At 39.2% G+C, this 25,918-nt stretch overlaps 1 protein-coding gene across 1 annotated transcript; it reads left to right on the top strand.

Moving 5' to 3' along the window:
• The first annotated feature begins 7,646 nt into the window (after nucleotides 1-7,646).
• Nucleotides 7,647-8,186, top strand: LOC126945747 (plasmolipin-like). Its single transcript, XM_050775854.1, has one exon. The coding sequence runs from the start codon at nucleotides 7,647-7,649 to the stop codon at nucleotides 8,184-8,186; it is 540 nt and encodes a 179-aa protein (XP_050631811.1).
• Nucleotides 8,187-25,918: the final 17,732 nt, after the last annotated feature.

Genomic DNA, 25,918 nt, shown 5'->3' with positions numbered 1-25,918 from the left:
TGGTTTGTAAAGCAATTTTATTTCTAGTATAATTATTAATAGACAACTCTATTTCAATAACTATAGAAAAATTAATTGTCTTGGGATACCAATTTCAAAATTGTGTACTTTTTGACATCAAAAACTTAAAATGTTGTGGGGGAGTAAAAGCATACAGCTATTTTGTGCTCCCAAAGTTAAGTTGTTATTAGCTTGGAATAACCTGTTATAACTGATGTAAATGATGAGTTGATGGGTGCTGACGAGTTGATGGGTGCAGCACACCAACATGGCACAAGTATACATATGTAACAAACCTGCACGTTGTGCACATGTACCCTAGAACTTAAAGTATAATAAACAAAAAACAATGAGTTCTACCAACCATTTAAAAAAAAAAAAGATACTTCATGTAAGTCTCTTGATAATCACAAAAAGAAATCTACAGTAGATGTACAAAACATAAATAGAAAGGATTCAAAGCATATCATTAAAGAAAATTATCAAATCAGAAAGCAAGACAGCAAAAGAGAAAGAAACAAAGTATACACAAAACAGCCAGAAAACAAATTGCAAAATGGTAGTAGTAAATCCTTACCTACAAATAATTACTTTTGATGTAAATGAATTAAATTTTTCAATAAGAAGACATAGAGTGGCCAGAAAAGTCAACTATATACTACCTATAAAAGACTCACCTCGCCTTGAAGAGCACATATAGACTAAAAGTAAGGGAATAGGAAATGACATTCCACATAAATGGAAACCAAAGGATAATAGCTGTAGTTATACCCATATGAGACAAAATATACTTTAAGTGAAAAAGAGACAAAGATGGTCATTTTATAATGATTAAGGGATGAATTCATCAAGAGGATATAACAATTGTAAACATATGCACACCCAATATTGGAGCACCTTAATGTAGAAAAGAAATGTTAAAGGATCTGAAAGGAGAGATAGATTGCAATACAGTAATAGTAGGGGACTTCGGTACCCCACTTTCAACAATGGACAGATCATCTAGACAAAAATTAATAAGGAGGCTGGGCTCAGTGGCTCACACCTGTAATCCCAGCACTTTGGGAGGCTGAGGACGGTGAATGATTTGAAGTCAGGAGTTTGAGACCAGCCTGGCCAACATGATGAAACCACGTCTCTACCAAAAATACAAAAAGTTAGCCAAGCATGGTGGTGTGCACCTGTAATACCAGCTACTCAGGAGGCTGAGGCAGGATAATCACTTGAACCCAGGAGGCAGATGTTGCAGTTAGCCGAGATCATGCCACTGCACTCTAGCCTGGCTAACAAAGAAAAATTCTGTTTCAAAAAAAATTCATAAGGAAACATTTGACTTGAACTACGTTTAGACCAAATGAACCTAACAGATATATACAGAACATTCCATACAAAAGTAACAGAATGCACATTTTTCTCAAGCACACACAGAACATTCTCCAGAATGGGTCATATGTTAGGCCACAAAACATGTCTGAACAAATTTAAGAGGATCAAAATCATGTTAACTACCTTTTCTGACCACAATGGTATTAATATAGAAACCAATAAGAGGAGAAATTTTGAAAATCCATAAGTATGTGGAAATTGAACAACATACTCCTAAACAACCAATGGGTCAAAGAAGAAATCAAAATGCTTATACACTTCTGGTGGGAATATAAATTAGTTCAGTCACTGTGGAAAGCAGTTTCACAATTTCTGAAAGAAGTTAAAACAGTATTACCATTTGCCCCAGAAATCCCATAATTGGGTATTCACCCTAAAGAACATAAACCATTGTACCATAAATGCACATGCACCCATATATTTATCACAGCACTACTCACAATAGCAAAGACATGGAATCAACCTAAATGCCCACCAATGGTAGACTGGATTTTTTAAAAATGTGGTACATAGACACCATGGAATACTACACAGCCATAAAATAGAATAAGATCATGCCCTTTGCAACAACATGGATAAAATTGGAAGCCATTACCCTAAGTGAACTAACACTGGAACAGAAAACCAAATACCACACGCTCTCACTTATAAGTAAGAGCTAAACATTGAGTACATATGGACACTAAGAAGGGAACAACAGACACCAGGGCCTACTTAAGGGTGGAAAATGGGAGGAGAGTGAGGATTGAAAACTACTTATTGGGTGCTATGCTTATTACCTGAAATCATCCATACACCAAAACCCCATGACATGCAATTTACCTATATAACACACCTGCACATGTATCCCTGAACCTAAAATACAAGTTTACAAATAAAAATTAAAATTAAGAAAGGGAAATCAAAAAATATCCTGAGACAAAAACAATAATGGAAACACAAAATACAAAAACTTGTGGGATGCATCAAAAGCAGTTCTAAGAGGAAAATTTACAGCAATAAATGCCTAATAACATAATATTACACCTCAAGAAACTAAAGAAAAAACAAAAAACTAAGCCCAAAGTTAGCAAAAGGAAGGAAATAACAAAGATCAGAGTAGAAATAAATAAAATAGAGACTAGAAAAACAGTAGGGAATATCAAGAAAACTGAGTTGGTGTTTAGAAAAGATAAACAAAGTTGATAAACCTTTAGCTTAACTAAGAAAAAAATAGAGAAGACACAATAAAATCAGAAGTAAAAGAGGGGAAATTACAACTGATACCACAAAAATATGAATGCTCATAAGAGATTACCATGAATACTTATGTGGCAACAAATTGAATAATGTAGAAATCATGGATAAATTCCTAGATACATACAATTTCCCAAGACTGAATTATACAGATATAAAAAATATGAAGAGACCAACATAAGTAAAGGATTGAATCAGGAATCAAATGCCTCCCATCAAAGAAAAGCCCAGGACCTCATAACTTCACTGCTGAATTCTACCAAACATTTAGGAAAACTAATAACAATCATTCTCAAACTCTTCCAAAAAATACTAGAGGAGGGAATACTTCAAAACTCTTTCTTTGAGGCCAAATTCAGACAAGGACATTATAAGAGAAGAAAATTACAGGTCAATATCCCTGATGAACATAGGTGCAAAAATCCTAAAAAATACTAGCAAACAAAATTCTACAGCATATAAAAATAATTATTCACTATAATCAAATGGGATTTATTTCAGGGATGCAATGATGTTTCAACATACCAAATCAATAAATGCGATACAACACATCCTGGGAGGGAGTACTGGATTACCTCAGCCCTAAGGTACCCTGGGTATTTGGCATGGCCCACATCAGACCCAAGATAAAAGGAATCTCTGATTTTCTAATTCAAAGGTATATTTCACATGCAGAGCACATTGGAAAATATAATCAGCAATAGACACTCTCTGACAGGCAAGCATTTCTCCAGCCATCTAAATAGCAGCTGACCTCAAGTTATAACAGAACTAAGATTCCTAAAAAAAAACTAAACTTTTCCCAAACATAAATGGAATCAACATGTGAAGACACTGGTAAAATGATTAACAGCTCCCCAAAAGCAGAGTCTTATTTTGTTTACCTTTGTACTTCTAGTCCAGTCATTGGGATAGTAAATAAGTATCAAATGAATGAATGAAAGCCTTAGTTTAAGTTTTTAAGACAGAAACTACCAATAATTATTTCTTTGGCATAAAAGGTGTGGGAGTCTATTTTCAAATACATGTAGGAATCAATGAGTTAAGTAAAGTGAAACAGATTTCTTTACTGCACAAATTCTCGGAGCCTTTATTATGTTAAGCTATATTTTAAGTCACCAGGCCAGGGAGATGACACATGCTTAATTCCCTCAACTTACTTAACCACTAAACTCATTTTTCCCCCGTGAAGCATTTCAAAATCCCAAAGAATTTTGGGACATTCTAACTCCAAAGACTGATTAAAAATTGCAAAGCATAAATAATAGCAAAATCGAATTGCTATGGGAGATTCCAGCAGGTGGGTGTAGACAATATAAGAAAGGAGAAATGGGAGCATAATGATTTGGGATTCCACATTAACTGATCATGGCTACTGGTAAAAATTAGACATCTAAACACAAGACAAAGAGTACTGTAAGGGATCTGGTGTAGTTCCCACAATCATGACACGCCCTTGCTGACAAATTAATCTTCTCCATCTTTGGATTCCATAACCAGTATTACCGTTAGACCTGGGAAACTAGGGTCCTCACCTAGGTCCCTCACCTATGGGGAGGTCTACACTTATTTCATGCCATCTTATATCACACATTCCTGATCGTGGCAAACAAGTCGGACTCAAAAGTTTAGAAGGCCCTGCACTATATCTCCTCCAGTGTGCCCTTCACATGAGGCAAGAAATCCATAGGACCAAGGGGCCATATCCACTCAAAGCCCACATCTCCCCATCGAGGTCAAACTCTGGATCTCAGGACCCTGAGATTCCCTGCCCAACATTTCCAAGCCACTTCCAGTACCTATGCAGTTCTGTCTTTTGGATCCATTATTCTGAGAGCAAACTGTGCTACGGGGTGACTGCTGGTTGGGGTGATAGGGGTGATGGAATTTAGTCACACGGTCTAGTCACCAAAGGCTCCTAGTGGTTCAGGACAGAGCCAGAGGTGGAAAGAAACGGAGATAGGGGCTGCATGGCTTGGGGAGTGGGGCTCCACCGATCTTCTTGCCTTAAGCTCTGCAAATATTAAGGGCAGTCCTGCCCTTAGGAGTACAATCTTCCTGTTCAATGAGCCCATGTGGGAAATACATGGCAATGCTGCAGAAACAGTTACTTATTCCAGTACAATTACTTACGACTTCCTCATCCTTTACAGAATTATGAATTGTCAGATAACAGTGGCATTTCCAAGATTTATCTCCAGCATCTCATTGCACTTCCAAACCTCATGCTTTGCAGGTATGTACAATAGATGCACTCATGTACATGGCTATTTTAATTATATGTAACACAACCAAGATGAAATTTTCAAAGGCTTCTAAATAGTCAGTCTGTCACAGTCATGCACTTGCATTAATTCACACAAAAAAAAAATCATTAAAAATTAAGCAGACTGCCTCATCCAATAGGCTACATTGTGATAATAGGAAATGCCATGGGTCTACCCAATGGATGACCTCCTTCTAGCTCATATTTAATCTGAAAACTGAAAAATGAAGGTGTTGAGAGGACATGAAGCCAGGAAGTATTGGCAGCACTGAGAAGCAGTAGACAGAGATTCCTCAGAGAGGGAGACAACCACTAAGCCAGGCAAACAGAGAAGCCATTCCTAAATAATAGCTGGCTCAAATCGGCAAAGAACATTAGAGGAAATATCTTAATATAAGTCGGAGCCGGGAGCCTTAACTGCAGTTTCAGAAATAGCAGCTCAGTGCTGGGTAAGGACTACAAAGAATGCGAAAAAGGATCAACAAATCATAAGTAGAGAGATTTGGACCGAATCTGAACAGAAGCAAGGTTTTCAGACATATCTGGCCAAGACAAACCACTTTTTGTTAAAAATGTATATATAGACAGATTAATTTCAGAACTCTGCTGAATCATTTAAATTTGGTATGTGTAAGTTAATTGTTAACTATATGTAATTCTTATTCCATGCCATGGGCTCAATTATTTTCAACCAACTGTTTGCTGTTTTTGTAGATTCCTCCATTAAAGACTTGCCCTAAGATGCCTTTAGCAATAAACTACCACATTCTGTGAACTTCAACCGACCATTTCAATGAGGAGGTCAAGCCCTGAATTTTCTGTCACTTGCAGTAGTGTTTGAAAAACTCATCCAATCATAAGACTCAACTGAATCATCTGTTAAACTGGTGGTTCTCAAATTGTAGTGAGCATCAAAGTCAACTAGAGGGCTTGTTCAAACAGATTATTAGAGAATCTTACACACTGGGAATTAAGAGATTCCAATAATTTGCATTTCTAATAAATTTCCAGATGATGTTGACGCTGCTGTTCCATGGACCACCCTGTGAGAACCATTGTATTAAACACTCTGGATGCCCAGAATTCCACCTCCAATCCATGGAATCAGAATCACAGACTCAGGATCCTATTTTTAACAAACATTCATGATGATTATTCTGGTCTAAATATACCACATCTTTTATATGCACTAAATTTCATGTTCTTTCTCTGTTGAGGAGTTTCTCAAACCCTGATCAGGGTCCATTACCCTTATTCTACACAGTATTCTCAAACTCTTGATTATCTAATTCCCCAACTCAGAGCAGGTTCAAAGCTATCTACTGTGTGGTGTGGAACTGGCTCTTTTTTGTTTGGTTGGTTGGTTGGTTTTTTATCTATAATATGAGATTTTTTGTTTGTTTGCAGAAAATGTTTTGCTCTCAGGTGAGGGAGTTTATAATAAGTGACTTATTTATTACAGATACAAATTCCAAACCTAGTTTATTCTAAGCTTTTAAGTTCAACCTACAAATTGTATTATTCCGTTATTAAATCTAGTAAAGTTTAACAATCATGCAAATATTTTTGACTGACATTTGTCCCATTTAATTAAGTACCCTTCTGCATTTTCAACTGCCTGTAAGGGGATGGAATAATTTAATTTACTTTTTTTAGTTTATTTTTTTGAGATGGGATTTTGCTACGTTGCCCAGGCTGATCTCAAACTCCCAGACTCAAGCAATCCTCCTACCTCAGCCTTCTTAATAGCTGGGATTATAGGCATGCATTCTCAATGTACTTTTTAAGCCCCTTATATATCTGACAAACAAATAAAACCTTCCAAGACTTAATCAATTCCTACGCACATAACAAATTAAAAGTATAGTGAATCTTAAAGTTTTCTTAAATGTCCTAGCATATTAATGGCCTTAAAATTATGGGCAAGCAGTCAGACAGGTTATGAGAAATTTATCCAGATATCATTTTAAAATTTGTAAGAATTGTGTAAAAAAATGGAAAATTGTGTCAAGGTTAAAGTATTTGAACCAAAACATGAAGACTTTCAAGTGTCTCAAGATGTAAAAGTTAAAACTTCCATACTGGTAAAGAAACCAAGAACCTACATTGGGTAAAGGATGCCCTCTTCACTAAATAGTGTTGGAAAAATTGGATATCCACATACAGAAGAAGGAAACTCAATCCCCATCTCTCACCACATACAAAAATCAACTCAAGAGAACTTAAAGACTTAAATATAAGACTGAAACTCTAAAAAATACTAGAAGAAAACAGGGAAAATACTTTAGGACATTGATCTAGGCAAAGATTTCACAGTTAAGACCTCAAAAGCACAGACAACAAAAATAATAACAGACAAATGTAACTATATTAAACTAAAAAGCTTCTGCACAGCAAAGGAAACAACAGAGTGAAGAGACAACTTGTTAATGGGAGAAAATATTTGCAAACTATTCATCTGACAAGGGACTAATATCCAGAATATACAAGGAACTCAAACAACAGTTTAAACACACACACACACACACACACACACACACACACACACACACACACACACACACAGATAATCCCATTAAAAAGTGGGCAAAGAACATGAATAGACATTTCTCAAAAGACATACGGCCTCCTGCAGTGTCACGGGCCACAGCGTATCCGGATAGGGAGCCTCTGGGAAGGGCGGCGCGGGAACCGGCACCCACCACTGGCGGGGCGGCGACAGCGGCAGAAGCGACCTAGAGAGTTGAGTGGAGCCGCCATGGCCGAGTTCCAGTCAAAAGTGAGCACGTGGACTAGCAGTCCTGCGCAGGGCGCCGGAACCTCTGTGTCCACGCTGCGCATGGACCTGGGCTTTGTGCGCTCCCGCCTCAGGGTGTTCATGCTGCTGCAGCTGGTGCTGGGGCTGCTGGTGTGGGCCCTGATTGCAGACACCCCGTACCACCTGTACCCGGCCTATGGCTGGGTGATGTTCGTCGCTGTCTTCCTCTGGCTGGTGACAATCGTCTTATTCAACCTCTACCTGTTTCAGCTGCACATGAAGTTGTACAAGGTGCCCTGGCCACTAGTGTTAATGATCTTTAACATCATTGCCGCCATGCTCTATGTCACCGCCTTCATTGCCTGCTCTGCGGCAGTTGACCTGACGTACCTAAAGGGCACACAGCCGTATAACCAGCGTGCAGTTGCCTCGTTCTTTGCGTGTTTGGTGATGGTCGCCTACGGAGTGAGCGCCTTCTTCAGCTATCAGGACTGGCGAGGAGTAGGCAGCAGTGCGTGCCACAGCTCCCCCTGGGGCTGAAGCCGCCGCTGGGTCACAGAGCAGGGTCGCCCTGCAAGCCCAAAGCTGGGGAGCCCTGCGCGGAGTCAGCCCTGCAGGGACCACACTTGCTTCTCTCTGCTCACCAGACACAAGCTCTCACAGCGCTAAGGAAGCAGGCCCAGGCTGGCAGGCATCTGGGCTTGCAGGAGGCCAACCGCTGAGACCTCCTCCCCATCTCCCCTATTCAGTGGAAGGTGACGGGGATCTGAGGCTGTGTCTCTGCCTTGTCTTTAGAGGACTTCAGCGTCCAAGGCTGGGGCCCACCCTTCTCACCAGCACTAAATGCCCTAACAAGGACTTCAGACCTGCAGCCCCAAACCCGCTGTAGTATAAGCCTAACAAACAACATGTAGCACCTTCGTCTTTGTTCCAGGAGAGCTGAGAAAGCTCATGAAACTATTCTCCTTCCTTAAGACGCAATTCCGACCCAACGCTCGCTGGAGTCAACCTGTAAAAAGCGAATTATGATTGTTGACAGCATGGTCTTCCCTCCCCGCATTTCAGACATACCAGTTACTGAAAGCAAATCCGTTTTAAGTGATTTCTCAATGCTGAAAAGCCTGTCCAGGTTTCCTTCCCTTTCCCGAGCCTCTCTTGTAATACTCCTTTGGACAAAGCTAACATCAGTGCCGATTGCTTCCCTGACCCTGCTGACGAGGCCCAGGGGACCCGAAGGAGGAAGGGAAGCAAGGCCTTGTCTGGCCAGTTGTCATGTGGTTGGTGGTGACTTTGTTTTTTTTTTGTTTTTTTTTTTAATAAAAATGAAGATGAGAGAAATTAAAAAAAGAAGACATGCAAATGGCCAAGTTATATATGAAAAAATGCTCAACATCACTAATCAGCAGGAAAGTGCAAATCAAAACTACAGTGAGATATTACCTTACTCTAGTTATAATGGCTATTACTAAAAAGACAAAAAAAAAAAAATAACATGCTGGTGAGGATGTGGAGAAAAGGGGAATTCTTATACACTATGCAGGAGCATAAATTAGTATAGCCACTGTGGAAAACAGTATGGAGATTTCTCAAAAAACTTAAAATAGAACTACCATATGATCCAGTAATCCCACTCTTGGGTATTTATCCAAAGGTAAGAAGATCAGTATATCAAAGGTATACCTGCACCCCGGTGTTTATTGCAGCACTATTCACAACAACAAGAATATGGAATCAACTTAAGTATCCATCAACAGTCAAATGGATAAAGAAAATGTGGAATACTATACAGCCATAAGAAAGAATGAAATCATGTTATTTGCCGCAACATGAATGGAACTGGAGGTCACTATGTTAAGTGAAATAAGCCAGGCACAGAAAGACCAATGTTCTTACTCATATGTGGGAGGTAAAAAAGTTGATACCATGGAGATAGAGAGTAGAATGATAGATACCAGAAGCTAGGAAGGGTGATGTGGGGATAGGAGGATTGAAGAGAGCCTGGTTAATGGGTACAAACGTACAGTTAAATAGAAGGAATAAGTTCTAATGTTTGATAGCAGAGTAGGGTTACTATACTTAGCAACAATGTATTGTATATTTCAAAACAGCTAAAAGACTTGAAATATTACCGGCACATAGAAATGATAAATATTTGAGGTGATAGATACCCCAAATACTGACTTGATCATTACACATTCTATGTATATAACAAAATATCACATATGCCCCATAAATATGAACACAAAAATTTAGAGAACAACTTTTGTCCAAGGAAGGAGCAGCCTGAGGTTTCAGGAGTCCACGAGTAGATAGAAGAATTTGGTAATAATTAGGCTGATTTGGTAATTAGACACAAATCAGGGACATGGTCTACATGGTCATTCCTTCCTTAAATTATGTAGTACAAGACACTATGAGTGTAAAAGGAGAGCTCGGCGTGGCAGTCAAGGTCAAGAGAAAAATTGACTTGTCTGTCTGAAAGTCTAGACTTCACATCCCAGCTGATATCTCTGGACACCACGTAGTATCAACAGTCAAAACTTCTTTGGGATGAGGTAATGGGGTGATTCACAAACCTCCAAATATCAGTGGCTTAGCGCAATATGAATTTATTTCTCTCTCATAAGAAGTCCAATGAAGATTTTCCTGGCCTGTGGTTTTCCTCTAAGCAAAGACTTGGAGATCCAAGCTTATTTAGTCTTTTGGGGCTGTCACTATCAACACATGGCCTCTGAGGTCACTATGGAATGAGAAGAGACAGAGCCTGGACAAAGCACACCAGTTTTTAATTACCAGAGTGCATTTTTTTACTGTTTTACTAATATTATTTTTATCTAATATATTATAACTATTATATTTATGGGGTACAATATGATGTTTTGATATATGTATATAATGTGGAATGATTAACTCAAGTTAATATATCCATCACTTCACTTATTTAACATTTTTTTGTGGAGATACATTTGACATTTATTCTCAGTTATTTTGAAACATACATCATTATTGACTATAGTCACCCTGCTGTGCAATAGATATCAAAACTTATTCCTCCTGTCTAACTGAAACATTGTATCCTTTGACCCTCAACTGCCCATTCTCTCTGTCCCCCCTCCTCAGCCTCTGGTAATCATCACTCTATCATCTACTTCTATGAATTTAACTATTTTTAGATTCCACACATGAGTGAGATCATGCAGTATTTATCTTTCTAGACACCTAGGTTGATTCTATAACTTGGTTATTATGAATAATGCTGAAATGAACATGAAAGTGCAGATATCCTTTTGACATATTGATTCCAATTCCTTTGAATACATTCTCAGAAGTGGAATTACTGGATCATATGGTAGTTATATTTTAAGTTTTTTGAGGAACCTCCACGTCATTTTCTATAATGGCTGTATTAATCTACATTCCCAAGAGTGTGTTAAGGTTCCCTTAACTCCACATTGTTGCCAACACTTGTCTTTCATCTTTTTGATAAAAGCCATTATAAAGGTGTGAGGTGACATCTTCTTGTGGTATTAATTTGAAAATGATTAGTGACATAGCCATGAATGATAGACTGGATTAAGAAAATGTGGCGGGGGGCAGAGCAAGATGGCCGAATAGGAACAGCTCCAGTCTCCAACTCCCAGCGCGAGCGACACAGAAGACCGGTGATTTCTGCATTTTCAACTGAGGTACTGGGTTCATCTCACTGGGGAGTGCCGGACGATCGGTGCTGGTCAGCTGCTGCAGCCCGACCAGCGAGAGCTGAAGCAGGGCGAGGCATTGCCTCACCTGGGAAGCGCAAGGGGGAAGGGAATCCCTTTTCCTAGCCAGGGGAACTGAGACACACAACACCTGGAAAATCGGGTAACTCCCACCCCAATACTGCACTTTAAGCAAACAGGCACACCAGGAGATCATATCCCACACCTGGCCGGGAGGGTCCCACGCCCACGGAGCCTCCCTCATTGCTAGCACAGCAGTCTGTGATCTACCGGCAAGGCAGCAGCGAGGCTGGGGGAGGGGCACCCGCCATTGCTGAGGCTTAAGTAGGTAAACAAAGCTGCTGGGAAGCTCGAACTGGGTGGAGCTCACAGCAGCTCAAGGAAACCTGCCTGTCTCTGTAGACTCCACCTCTGGGGACAGGGCACAGTAAACAATAACAAACACAGCAGAGGCCTCTGCAGACGCAAACGACTCTGTCTGACAGCTTTGAAGAGAGCAGTGGATCTCCCAACACGGAGGTTGAGATCTGAGAAGGGACAGACTCCCTGCTCAAGTGGGTCCCTGACCCCTGAGTAGCCTAACTGGGAGACATCCCCCACTAGGGGCAGTCTGACACCCCACACCTCACAGGGTAGAGTACACCCCTGAGAGGAAGCTTCCAAAGCAAGAATCAGACAGGTACACTCGCTGTTCAGAAATATTCTATCTTCTGCAGCCTCTGCTGCTGATACCCAGGCAAACAGGGTCTGGAGTGGACCTCAAGTAATCTCCAACAGACCTACAGCTGAGGGTCCTGACTGTTAGAAGGAAAACTATCAAACAGGAAGGACACCTACACCAAAACCCCATCAGTACATCACCATCATCAAAGACCAGAGGAAGATAAAAACACAAAGATGGGGAAAAAGCAGGGCAGAAAACCTGGAAATTCAAAAAATAAGAGCGCATCTCCCCCGGCAAAGGAGCGCAGCTCATCGCCAGCAACGGATCAAAGCTGGACGGAGAATGACTTTGACGAGATGAGAGAAGAAGGCTTCAGTCCATCAAATTTCTCAGAGCTAAAGGAGGAATTACGTACCCAGCGCAAAGAAACTGAAAATCTTGAAAAAAAAGTGGAAGAATTGATGGCTAGAGTAATTAATGCAGAGAAGGTCATAAACGAAATGAAAGAGATGAAAACCATGACATGAGAAATACATGACAAATGCACAAGCTTCAGTAACCGACTCGATCAACTGGAAGAAAGAGTGTCAGCGATTGAGGATCAAATGAATGAAATGAAGCAAGAAGAGAAACCAAAAGAAAAAAGAAGAAAAAGAAATGAACAAAGCCTGCAAGAAGTATGGGATTACGTAAAAAGACCAAATCTACGTCTGATTGGGGTGCCTGAAAGTGACAGGGAAAATGGAACCAAGTTGGAAAACACTCTTCAGGATATCATCCAGGAGAACTTCCCCAACCTAGTAGGGCAGGCCAACATTCAAATCCAGGAAATACAGAGAATGCCACAAAGATACTCCTCGAGAAGAGCAACTGCAAGACACATAATTGCCAGATTCACCAAAGTTGAAATGAAGGAAAAAATCTTAAGGGCAGCCAGAGAGAAAGGTCGGGTTACCCACAAAGGGAAGCCCATCAGACTAACAGCAGATCTCTCGGCAGAAACTCTCCAAGCCAGAAGAGAGTGGGGGCCAATATTCAACATTCTTAAAGAAAAGAATTTTCAACCCAGAATTTCATATCCAGCCAAACTAAGTTTCATAAGTGAAGGAGAAATAAAATCCTTTACAGATAAGCAAATGCTTAGAGATTTTGTCACCACTAGGCCTGCCTTACAAGAGACCCTGAAGGAAGCACTAAACATGGAAAGGAACAACCGGTACCAGCCATTGCAAAAACATGCCAAAATGTAAAGACCATCGAGGCTAGGAAGAAACTGCATCAACTAACGAGCAAAATAACCAGTTAATATCATAATGGCAGGATCAAGTTCACACATAACAATCTTAACCTTAAATGTAAATGGACTAAATGCTCCAATTAAAAGACACAGACTGGCAAACTGGATAAAGAGTCAAGACCCATCAGTATGCTGTATTCAGGAGACCCATCTCACACGCAGAGACATACATAGGCTCAAAATAAAGGGATGGAGGAAGCTTTACCAAGCAAATGGAGAACAAAAAAAAGCGGGGGTTGCAATACTAGTCTCTGATAAAACAGACTTTAAATCATCAAAGATCAAAAGAGACAGAGAAGGCCATTACATAATGGTAAAGGGATCAATTCAACAGGAAGAGCTAACTATCCTAAATATATATGCACTCAATACAGGAGCACCCAGATTCATAAAGCAAGTCCTTAGAGACTTACAAAGAGACTTAGACTCCCATACAATAATAATGGGAGACTTCAACACTCCACTGTCAACATTAGACAGATCAACGAGACAGAAAGTTAACAAGGATATCCAGGAATTGAACTCATCTCTGCAGCAAGCAGACCTAATAGACATCTATAGAACTCTCCACCCCAAATCAACAGAATATACATTCTTCTCAGCACCACAACGTACTTACTCCAAAATTGACCACGTAATTGGAAGTAAAGCACTCCTCAGCAAATGTACAAGAACAGAAATTATAACAAACTGTCTCTCAGACCACAGTGCAATCAAACTAGAACTCAGGACTAAGAAACTCAATCAAAACCGCTCAACTACATGGAAACTGAACAACCTGCTCCTGAATGACTACTGGGTACATAACGAAATGAAGGCAGAAATAAAGATGTTCTTTGAAACCAATGAGAACAAAGATACAACATACCAGAATCTCTGGGACACATTTAAAGCAGTGTAGAGAGTAGAGGGAAATTTATAGCACTAAATGCCCACAAGAGAAAGCAGGAAAGATCTAAAATTGACACTCTAACATCGCAATTAAAAGAACTAGAGAAGCAAGAGCAAACACATTCGAAAGGTAGCAGAAGGTAAGAAATAACTAAGATCAGAGCAGAACTGAAGGAGATAGAGACACAAAAAACCCTCCAAAAAATCAATGAATCCAGGAGTTGGTTTTTTGAAAAGATCAACAAAATTGACAGACCACTAGCAAGACTAATAAAGAAGAAAAGAGAGAAGAATCAAATCGACGCAATGAAAAATGATAAAGGGGATATCACCACCGACCCCACAGAAATACAAACTACCATCAGAGAATACTATAAACACCTCTACGCAAATAAACTGGAAAATCTGGAAGAAATGGAAAATTTCCTGGACACTTACACTCTTCCAAGACTAAACCAGGAAGAAGTTGAATCCTTGAATAGACCAATAGCAGGCTCTGAAATTGAGGCAATAATTAATAGCCTACCAACCAAAAAAAGTCCAGGACCAGATGGATTCACAGCTGAATTCTACCAGAGGTACAAGGAGGAGTTGGTACCATTCCTTCTGAAACTATTCCAATCAATAGAAAAAGAGGGAATCCTCCCTAACTCATTTTATGAGGCCAACATCATCCTGATACCAAAGCCTGGCAGAGACACAACAAAAAAAGAGAATTTTAGACCAATATCCCTGATGAACATCGATGCAAAAATCCTCAATAAAATACTGGCAAACCGGATTCAGCAACACATCAAAAAGCTTATCCACCATGATCAAGTGGGCTTCATCCCTGGGATGCAAGGCTGGTTCAACATTTGCAAATCAATAAACATAATCCAGCATATAAACAGAACCAAAGACAAGAACCACATGATTATCTCAATAGATGCAGAAAAGGCTTTTGACAAAATTCAACAGCCCTTCATGCTAAAAACGCTCAATAAATTCGTTATTGATGGAACGTACCTCAAAATAATAAGAGCTATTTATGACAAACCCACAGCCAATATCATACTGAATGGGAAAAAACTGGAAAAATTCCCTTTGAAAACTGGCACAAGACAGGGATGCCCTCTCTCACCACTCCTATTCAACATAGTGTTGGAAGTTCTGGCTAGGGCAATTAGGCAAGAGAAAGAAATCAAGGGTATTCAGTTAGGAAAAGAAGAAGTCAAACTGTCCCTGTTTGCAGATGACATGATTGTATATTTAGAAAACCCCATTGTCTCAGCCCAAAATCTCCTTAAGCTGATAAGCAACTTCAGCAAAGTCTCAGGATACAAAATTAATGTGCAAAAATCACAAGCATTCTTATACACCAGTAACAGACAAACAGAGAGCCAAATCATGAATGAACTTCCATTCACAATTGCTTCAAAGAGAATAAAATACCTAGGAATCCAACTTACAAGGGATGTAAAGGACCTCTTCAAGGGAGAACTACAAACCACTGCTCAGTGAAATAAAAGAGGACACAAACAAATGGAAGAACATACTATGCTCATGGATAGGAAGAATCAATATCATGAAAATGGCCATACTGCCCACGGTAATTTATAGATTCAATGCCATCCCCATCAAGCTACCAATGACTTTCTTCACAGAATTGGAAAAAACTGCTTTAAAGTTCATATGGAACCAAAAAAGAGCCCGCATCTCCAAGACAATCCTAAGTCAAAAGAACAAAGCTGGAGGCATCACGCTACCTGACTTCAAACTATACTACAAGGCTACAGTAACCAAAACAGCATGGTACTGGTACCAAAACAGAGATATAGACCAATGGAACAGAACAGAGCCCTCAGAAATAATACCACACATCTACAGCCATGTGATCTTTGACAAACCTGAGAGAAACAAGAAATGGGGAAAGGATTCCCTATTTAATAAATGGTGCTGGGAAAATTGGCTAGCCATAAGTAGAAAGCTGAAACTGGATCCTTTCCTTACTCCTTATACAAAAATTAATTCAAGATGGATTAGAGACTTAAATGTTAGACCTAATACCATAAAAATCCTAGAGGAAAACCTAGGCAGTACCATTCAGGACATAGGCATGGGCAAAGACTTCATGTCTAAAACACCAAAAGCAACGGCAGCAAAAGCCAAAATTGACAAATGGGATCTCATTAAACTAAAGAGCTTCTGCACAGCAAAAGAAACTACCATCAGAGTGAACAGGCAACCTACAGAATGGGAGAAAATTTTTGCAATCCACTCATCTGACAAAGGGCTAATATCCAGAACCTACAAAGAACTCAAACAAATTTACAAGAAAAAAACAAACAACCCCATCAAAAGGTGGGCAAAGGATATGGACAGACATTTCTCAAAAGAAGACATTCATACAGCCAACAGACACATGAAAAAATGCTCATCATCACTGGCCATCAGAGAAATGCAAATCAAAACCACAATGAGATACCATCTCACACCAGTTAGAATGGCGATCATTAAAAAGTCAGGAAACAACAGGTGCTGGAGAGGATGTGGAGAAATAGGAACGCTTTTACATTGTTGGTGGGATTGTAAACTAGTTCAACCATTATGGAAAACAGTATGGCGATTCCTCAAGGATCTAGAACTAGATTTACCATATGACTCAGCCATCCCATTACTGGGTATATACCCAAAGGATTATAAATTATGCTGCTATAAAGACACATGCAAACGTATGTTTATTGCAGCACTATTCACAATAGCAAAGACTTGGAATCAACCCAAATGTCCATCAGTGACAGATTGGATTAAGAAAATGTGGCACGGCCGGGCGCGGTGGCTCAAGCCTGTAATCCCAGCACTTTGGGAGGCCGAGACGGGCGGATCACGAGGTCAGGAGATCGAGACCATCCTGGCTAACACAATGAAACCCCGTCTCCACTAAAAATACAAAAAAATTAGCCGGGCGTGGTGGCGGCGCCTGTAGTCCCAGCTACTCGGGAGGCTGAGGCAGGAGAATGGCGGGAACCCGGGAGGCAGAGCTTGCAGTGAGCCGAGATCGCGCCACTGCACTCCAGCCTGGGCGACAGAGTGAGACTCCGCCTCAAAAAAAAAAAAAAAAAAAAAGAAAATGTGGCACATATACACCATGGAATACTATGCAGCCATAAAAAAGGATGAGTTTGTGTCCTTTGTAGGGACATGGATGCAGCTGGAAACCATCATTCTTAGCAAACTATCACAAGAACAGAAAACCAAACACCACATGTTCTCACTCATAGGGGGGAACTGAACAATAAGATCACTTGGACTCAGGAAGGGGAACATCACACACCGGGGCCTATCATGGGGAGGGGGGGAGGGGGGGAGGGATTGCATTGGGAGTTATACCTGATGTAAATGACGAGTTGATGGGTGCAGCACACCAACATGGCACAAGTATACATATGTAACAAACCTGCACGTTATGCACATGTACCCTACAACTTAAAGTATAATAATAATAAATAAATTTAAAAAAAAAAAAGAAAAGAAAACGTGGCACATATACACCATGGAATACTATGCAGCCATAAAAAGGATGAGCTCATGTCCTTTGTAGGGACATGGATGAAGCTGGAAGCCATAATTCTGAGCAAACTATTGCAAGGATAGAAAACCAAACACCGCATGTTCTCACTCATAGGTGAGAATTGAACAATGAGATCACTTGGACACAGGGTGGGGAACATCACACACCGGGGCCTTTTGTGGGTTGGAGGGAGGGTGGAGGGATAGCAATAGGAGATATATCTAATGTAAATGACAAGTTAACGGGTGCAGCACACCAACATGACACATGTATACATATGTAACAAACCTGCACGTTGTGCACATGTATCCTAGAACTTAAAGTATAATAATATTAATAAAAAGAAAGAAAATGGTTAGTGACATTGAACATTTTTTCATGAACCCGTTGGCCACTTATATGTCTTCTTTTGATAAATGTCTATTCAGGTCCATGCCCATTTAAAAAATTGGTTACTTGTTTTCTTGCTGTTGAGTTGTTCCTTGTATATTTTGTTTGTTTTGTTTTTAATTTTAATGTTTAATTTTTGTGGGTACATAGTAGGTGGATATATTTATGGGTTGCATGAGATATTTTGATACAGGCATGCAATGTGTAATAATCACATCCAGGTAAATGGAGTATCCATCACCTCAAGCATTTATCCTTTGTGTTACCAACTATCCAATTACACTCTTTTAGTTATTTTTAAATGTATAATTAAATTATTTTTTATTATAGTCACTTTGTTGAACTAGCAAATACCAGATCTTATTCATTCTTTCTATTTTTTGTACCCATTAACTCTCCCCAATCCCTGTCCTTCAAACCCACAACCCTTGCTGATATCTGGTAACCATGTTTCTACTCTGTATCTCCATGAATTCAACTGTTTTAGTTTTTAGCTAGCAAAAATAAGTAAGAACAGGTGAAGTTTGTCTTTCTGTGCCTGGCTTATTTTCACTTTACATAATGACCACCAGTTTCATCCACGTTGTTGCAAATGACGGGATCTCATTCTTTTTATGGATGAGTAGTATTCTGTTGTGTATGTGTACCAAATTTTCTGTACCCGTTCATCTATCGATGGATGCTAAGATTGCTTCCAACTGTTGGTCATTGTGAAAAGTGCTGCAATAAACATGAGAGTGTGGCTATCTCTTCAGTATACTGATTTCCTTTCTTTTGGGTATATACCTAGGAGTGGGATTGTATGCTATCTCTATTTTTAGATTTTTGAGGAACTTCCAAACAGGTTTCCATGCTAGTTATACTAATTAACATTGCCTCTAACAATATATGAGGGTTCCCTTTTCTTCACATCCTTGCCAGCATTCGTTATTGCCTGACTTTTGGATTAAGGCCATTTTAACTGCGGTGAGACGATACCTCATAGTAGTTTTTGATATACAATTCTCTGATGCTCAGTGATGTCGAGCACCTTTTCATATACCTGTTTGTCATTGCTGTGTCTTCTTTTGAAAAACATCTATTCAGATCTGTTCCCCATTGTTAAATTGGATTATTAGCTTTTTCCTGTAAATTTGTTTGAGCTCCTTAGGTATTCTGGTTATTTAATCTGTTCTCAGATGGGTAGTTTGAAAGTATTTTATCTCATTCTGTGGATTGTCTCTTAACTTTGTTGATTGTGTCCTTTTCTTTTGCCATGCAGAAGCTTTTAAATTTAATGTGATCTCATTTGTCCATTTTTACTTTGGCTGCCTGTGCTTGTGGTGTATTACTGAAGAAATTTTCACACAGACCAATGTCCTGCAGATTTTCCTCAATGTTTTTTTGCAAGAGTTTCACAGTTTGAGATCTTAGATTTAAGTCTTTAATCTATTTTGATTTGATTTTTGTATATGGAGAGAGTTAGAAGTCTAGTTTCATTCTTTTCCATATGGATATCCAGTTTTCTCAGCATCATTTATTGAAAAGACTGTCCTTTCCCCAGTGTATGTTCTTCACACTTTTGTCAAAAATGAGTTCACTGTAGATTAATGGATTTCTCTCTGGGTTCTCTACTCTGTCCCACAGATTTATGTGTCCGTTTTTATGCCCGCATCATGATATTTTAGTTCCTATAGTTCTGTAGTATAAAGTCAGATACTGTGATTTCTCCAATTTTTTTCTTTGTGTTTAGGATAGTCTTTATTATTCTGCATCTTTTGTGGTTCCATATAAATTTTAGGACTACTCTTTATATTTCTGGGAAGAATGTCATGGGCATTTTGACAGGTATTGCATTAAATCTGTAGATTGCCTTGGATAGTATAGACATTTTTACAGTACTGATTTTTCCAATCCATGAAAATAGAATATCTTTCCATTTTATTGTGTCCTCTTCAATTTCTTGCATTAATGTTTTATAGTTTTTATTATAGAGATCTTTCACTTCTTTAGTTAATTATTAGGTATTTTATTTGTAGATACTAAAAATGGAATTACTTTTTTAATTACTATTTCAGATTGTTTAGTGTTGGCATATATGTATGCTGCTGATTTTTGTATGTTGATTTTGAACCCTGCAACTGTCCTTATTTGCTTTTCAGTTCCAATAGGGTTTTTTTTTGGTAGACTCTTTAGTTTTTCTCCACTTCTAAGATTATACTGTCTGCAAACAAGGATAATTTGACCTCTTCCTTTCCAATTTGGATGCCCTTTCTTTCTTTCTCTTGTCTGCTCTAACTAGGACTTCCAGTACTGTGTTGAATAACAGTGGTGACAGTGGGGATCCTTGTCATGTTCCAAATTTCAGAGGAAAGGTTTTCAGTTTCTTTCCCATTCAGTATGATACTGGCTGTTGGTCTGTCATATTTGGCTTTTATTATGTTGACATATGTTCCTTCTATCCTCAGGATTTTTTAACTTTTTTATCATAAAGGGATGTTTAATTTTATCAAATACTTTTTTCAGCATCAACTGAAATGATCATTTGACTTTGATCCTTCATTCCATTCATAGGAGGTACCACATTCATGGATTTGTATATTTTGAACCATCCTTGCATTGGTGGGATAAGTCTCACTTGGTCATGATGAGTGATCTTTTTAATGTGCTGTTGAACTCCATTTGCTAGTACTTTGCTAAGGATTCTCGCATCCATATTTATACATGATATTGGCCTGTAGTTTTCTCTCTCTCTCTTTTTTTTTTTTTTTTTTTTTTTTTTTTTTTTTTTTTTTTTTGATGTGTCTTTGTCTGGTTTTGATATCAGGCTAACAATGATCTCATAGAATCAGTTTGGAAGTATTCCCTCCTCTTTTATTTTTTTGGTTAGTCAGAATATGATTGCTTTTTATTCTTCTTTAAATGTTTGGCAGAATTTAGCACTGAAGCCATTGGGTCCCAGACATTTCTTTGCTGGGAGATTTTTTATTACAGCTTTGATCTTGTTACTTGTTATTGGTTTGTTTGGGTTTTGGATTTCTTCATGGTTCAGTCTTGGTAGGTTGCATGTGTCCAGGAGTTTATCCATTTTTTCTAGATTTTCCAACTTATTGGCCTATAGTTGCTCATAGTATCCACTAGTGATCCTTTCCATTTCTGTGTTATCAGTTGTAATATCTCCTTTTTCACCTCTGATTTTATTTATTCGGATTTTTTTCTCTTTTTTTCTTATTTGGTCTCATGAAGGGTATGTCAATTTTGTTAATCTTTTCAAAAAAAAACCCAACTTTTTGTTTCCTTGACCTTTCATATCATTTTCTTCATTTCAAATTCATTTATTTCTGCCCTGGTCTTTATTATTTCTTTTCCTCTACTAATTTGGGGTTTTGTTTACTCTCCTTTCCTAGTTTGTTATGATAGATTGTTACATTATTTGAATTCTTCTTCTTTTTTAGATGTAGGTGCTTATAGCTATTAACTTCTCAGTTAGTACTATTTTTGCTATATCCCATAGATTTTGGTATGTTGTGTTTTCATAATCATTTGTTTCAAGAAATTTTTTTACTTTTTTCTTAACTTTTTATTGACCCACTGGTCTCTCAGCAGCAGAAGAAACTTTTTTAGTTTTTTCTTAACTTTTTATTGACCCACTGGTCATTCAGCAGCATATTGGTCGATTTCCATGTATTTGTATAGTTTCCAAAATTCCTCTTGTTATTGATTTCTAGTTTTATTCCATTGTAGTCAGAGAAGATGCTTGATACTATTTCAATTTTTTGTAATGTTTTAATACTTGTTTTGTGAGCTAACATATGGTGTCTCCATGAGAATGTTCCATGTGCTCAGGAAAAGAATGTGTATTCTGCAGCTCTTGGATGAAATGTTCTGTAAATATAATTAGATTAATTTGGTCTATAGTGCAGATTAAGCCCGTTGTTTCTTGGTTAATTTTGTGTCTGGAAGATATGTCCAATGCTGAAAGTGGGGTGTTGAAGTCTCCAACTCTTATTGTATGGAGGCCTCTCTCTCTCTTTAGCAGTGATAATATTTTCTTTGTATATCTGGGTGCTCCAGTAGTGAGTGCATATATATTCACAATGTTATATCTCTTGCTGAATTTACCCCTTTATCATTAGTGACCTCCTCTGTCTCTTGTTAGTTTTTCTCTTGAAATCTCTTTTGTCTGATATAAGTATAGGTACATGTGCTCTGTTTTTGTTACCATTGGCATGAAATATCTTTTGAATCCCTTTATTTTCAGTCTATGTGTGTCTTCAGAGTTGAAGTGTGTTTTTTGTAGGCAATAGATCATTGGGTTCCCTTTTTTTTTTTTTTATCACCCATTCAGCCACGGTATGTCTTTTGATTAGAAATTTTAGTCCATTTACATTTAATGCTGTTATTGATAAGTAAGGACTTACTTCTGCCATTTTGTTATTTGTTTTCTGGTTTCTTTGTGATCTTCTTCTCCTTTTTTCATTCTTTCCTGCCTTCCCTTTAGTGAAGGTGATTTCATCTGGTGGTATAACATAATTTCTTGATTTCTTTGGTTCCTGTATCTGTCATACATATTTTTTTCATTTAAGGTTACCGTGAGGCTTGCAGATACTCTCTTATAACTCATTATTTTAAGCTGATAACAACTTAACACTGCTTACATAAACAAGCAAAAAGAAAACAAATAAAGACTCTATGCCTTAACTTCATCCCCCTACTTTTTAACTTATGTTGTGACTATTTACATCTTATTGTTCTATTTATGTCTTGAAAAGTTGTTGTGGTTATTATTTTTGATTGGTTCATCATTTAGTCTTTCTTCTTAAGAGTACACAGCACAGTTACAGGGTTATAATACTCTGTGTTTTTCTGTGTACTTAATATTAGCAGAGTGTTTTCTACCTTCATATGATTTCTTATGCCCATTAATGTGTTTTTCTTTCTGACTAAAGTATTCCCTTTAGCATTTCTTGTAGGACAAGTCTGGTGTTGATGATGTCCCTCAGCTTTTGGCTCTCTGGGAAAGACTATTTCTCCTTCATGTTTGAAGGATATTTTCACTGGATATACTATTCTAGGGTAAAAGTTTTTTTTTTTCCTTCAGCACTTTAAATATGTCATGTCATCCTCTCTTGGCCTGTAAGGTTTCCACTGAACAGGCTGCTGCCAGATATGTTGGAGCTCCATTGTATGTGATTTGTTTCTTTTGTCTTGCTGCTTTTAATATCCTTTCTTTATCCTTGACCTTTGGCAGCTTAATAATTAAATGCCTTGAGGTAGTCTTCTTTGGGTTAATATGCTTAGTGTTCTATAACCTCCTTGTACACAGATATTGATATATTTCTCTAGGTTTGGGAAATTATCTGTTATCATCCCTTTGAATAAACATTCTACCCCTATCTCTTTCTCTACCTCCTCTTTAAGGTCAATGACTCTTAGATTTGCCCTTTTGAGGCTATTTTCTAGATCCTGTAGGAATGCTTCATTATTTTTATTCTTTTTTCTTTTATCATCTCTGATTGATTATTTTCAAATAGGCTATCTTCAAGCACATTATTTTTTTCCTCTGCTTGATCAGTTCTGCTATTAAAAGAGTCTAATGCATTCTTCAGTGTGTCATTTGCATTTTACAGCCACAGAATTGCTGCTTGATTCATTTTAATTATTTCCATCTCTTTGTTAAAGTTATCTCATGGAATTCTGAATTCTTTCTCTGTGTTGTCTTGAATATCTTTGAGTTTCCTTAAAACAGCCACCTTGAATTCTCTGTCTGAAAGGTCACATATCTGTTTCTTCACAACTGGTCCCTTGTACCTTGTTTAGTTGATTTAGTGATGTCATGTTTTCATAGATGGTCTTGGTACTGAGAGATATTTGTCTGTGTAAAGGCATTGAAGAGTTAGGTGTTTATTGTAGTCTTTGCAGGCTAAGCTTGTTTTACCTGCCCTTCCGAGGAAGACTTTCAAGGTCTTCAAAAGGACTTTAGTATTATGTTCTAAGCCATATCTGCATTAGGGGACACCCCAAGCCCAGTAACACTGTGGTTCTTGCAGACTTATAGAGGTACTATCTTGGTGGTCTTGAATAAGATCCAGAGGCATTCTCTGGATTACTAGGCAGGCACTTGTTCTCTGACCTTACTTCCTCCCAAACAAAGTCTCTGTTTCTGTTCTCAGCCATCTAGAGCTTGTAATGTGGTTATACAAGCATCCCTGTGGCCACCATCACTGGGACCGTGCTGCCTGAGAACTAAGGCCAGCACAGCACTGGGTCTCACCCAAGGTCCACTGTAATCACTACCTGGCTACCACCTATGTTCGTTCAAGGCACTGAGACTCTATAATCAGAAGGTGTTGAAGCTTATCAGGCTTGTGTCCTTCCACTCAGGAAGGCAAGTTCCCTCAGGCCCCAGGGAGGTCCAGAGATGCCATCCAGGAGCCAGGAACTGGAGTCAATACCTCAGAAGTCTACCTGGTGTTCTATTGCACTACAACTAAGCTGGCATTCATATCATGTGATGCAATTCTTCCCAATCTTTTCTTCACTTTTCATAGGCAGAGGAACCTCATCCCATGGCTAGTACCACCACAAGCCCTCAGAGAGTACTGTCACGCTACTGCCAATGTTCCCTTTAGACCCAAAGGCTCTTCAGTCAGCTTGTGGTATATGTTGCCTGGCCTGGAACTCACCCTTCATGACAACGGGCTCCCCTCTGGCCCAGGGCAGGTCCAGAAATGCTGTCCAAGAGCCAAGTCCTGGAATTGGGGTTCCCAAGAGCCTACTTTGTGCTCTCAACCCCTGAGGTTGAGCTGGCATGTAAAGTGCAAGACAAAGTCTCCCTTACTTTTTCCTCCCCTATTCTCAAGCAGAAGGAGTCTTGCCCCATAGACACCACAGCTGGGAATATGCTAAGTCTCACTTGAATCCAGGAAGTCTCAGAGTCTCACCCATGGCACATGACATACTATCTGGGTATTACTCCTCATTATTCAGGGCCCAAGGGCTCTTTAGTCAGCAGGTGACGGGTCCTGCCAGGACTGGGTCTCTTCCTTCAAGGTAGTGGATTCCTTTTTGGCCCAGTGTGTGTCTACAGACATTGTCTGGGAGTTAGGTCCTGGAAAGGAGGCCTTACATCTTTGACTGACTCTCTATCCTACTGTGGCTGAGCTGGTATCCAAGATGCAAGACAAAGTCTTCTTTACTTTTCCCTCGCCTCTCCTCAAACAGAAGGAAGGGGTCCCTTTTGAATCCATAAGTTGTGTAGCTTGTGGCTGGGGGGGGGGGTTGTCACAAGCACTCCCTTAGCTGTCCCACCTGGTGTCTCAGTAGGTCATGTGCCCCACCAGTTCACTGGCGCTGAGTTGAGTTCAGCACCAGGACTTGCCTACAAATTTCAACCCTTGTGGCCTAGACTGCTGTTCAAATTTATTTAGGGACCCAGAGAACTTTAGCCTAGTGTGGCAAGGCTTGCCAGAACTCAAGTTCCAACTGCTGAGTTGAGTAATTTCCCTCTGGCTAGGGCTGGTCTAAATGCTCCCTCTGTGGGCAGCCATTAGCTGAGTTAAGCCCAGTTTGCTTTCTGCTATGACAGGGCAATACTGAGTTCAATGCAATGTCTTACAATTGCTGTGCTCTCCCTCTCCCACCTTCACAGATTCTCTCTCTGTGCCACATGGCTACTGCCAAGGGATGGAGGATGGGTAGTGTCTGTGATTCAAGACTTTTTTTCTCTTCTTCAGTGCCTCTTTCAGCGATATGAAGTTAAAGCCAGGTACTGTGAGT

The sequence above is a fragment of the Macaca thibetana genome, chromosome X (assembly GCF_024542745.1).
Source record: "Macaca thibetana thibetana isolate TM-01 chromosome X, ASM2454274v1, whole genome shotgun sequence".
Taxonomy (NCBI): domain Eukaryota; kingdom Metazoa; phylum Chordata; class Mammalia; order Primates; family Cercopithecidae; genus Macaca; species Macaca thibetana.
This window is presented reverse-complemented; position numbering and strand designations above follow the sequence as displayed.

Excerpts from the sequence above, each read along its gene's own strand:
- LOC126945747 (XM_050775854.1), top strand. The coding sequence starts at position 7,647 with ATGGCCGAGTTCCAGTCAAAAGTGAGCACGTGGACTAGCAGTCCTGCG.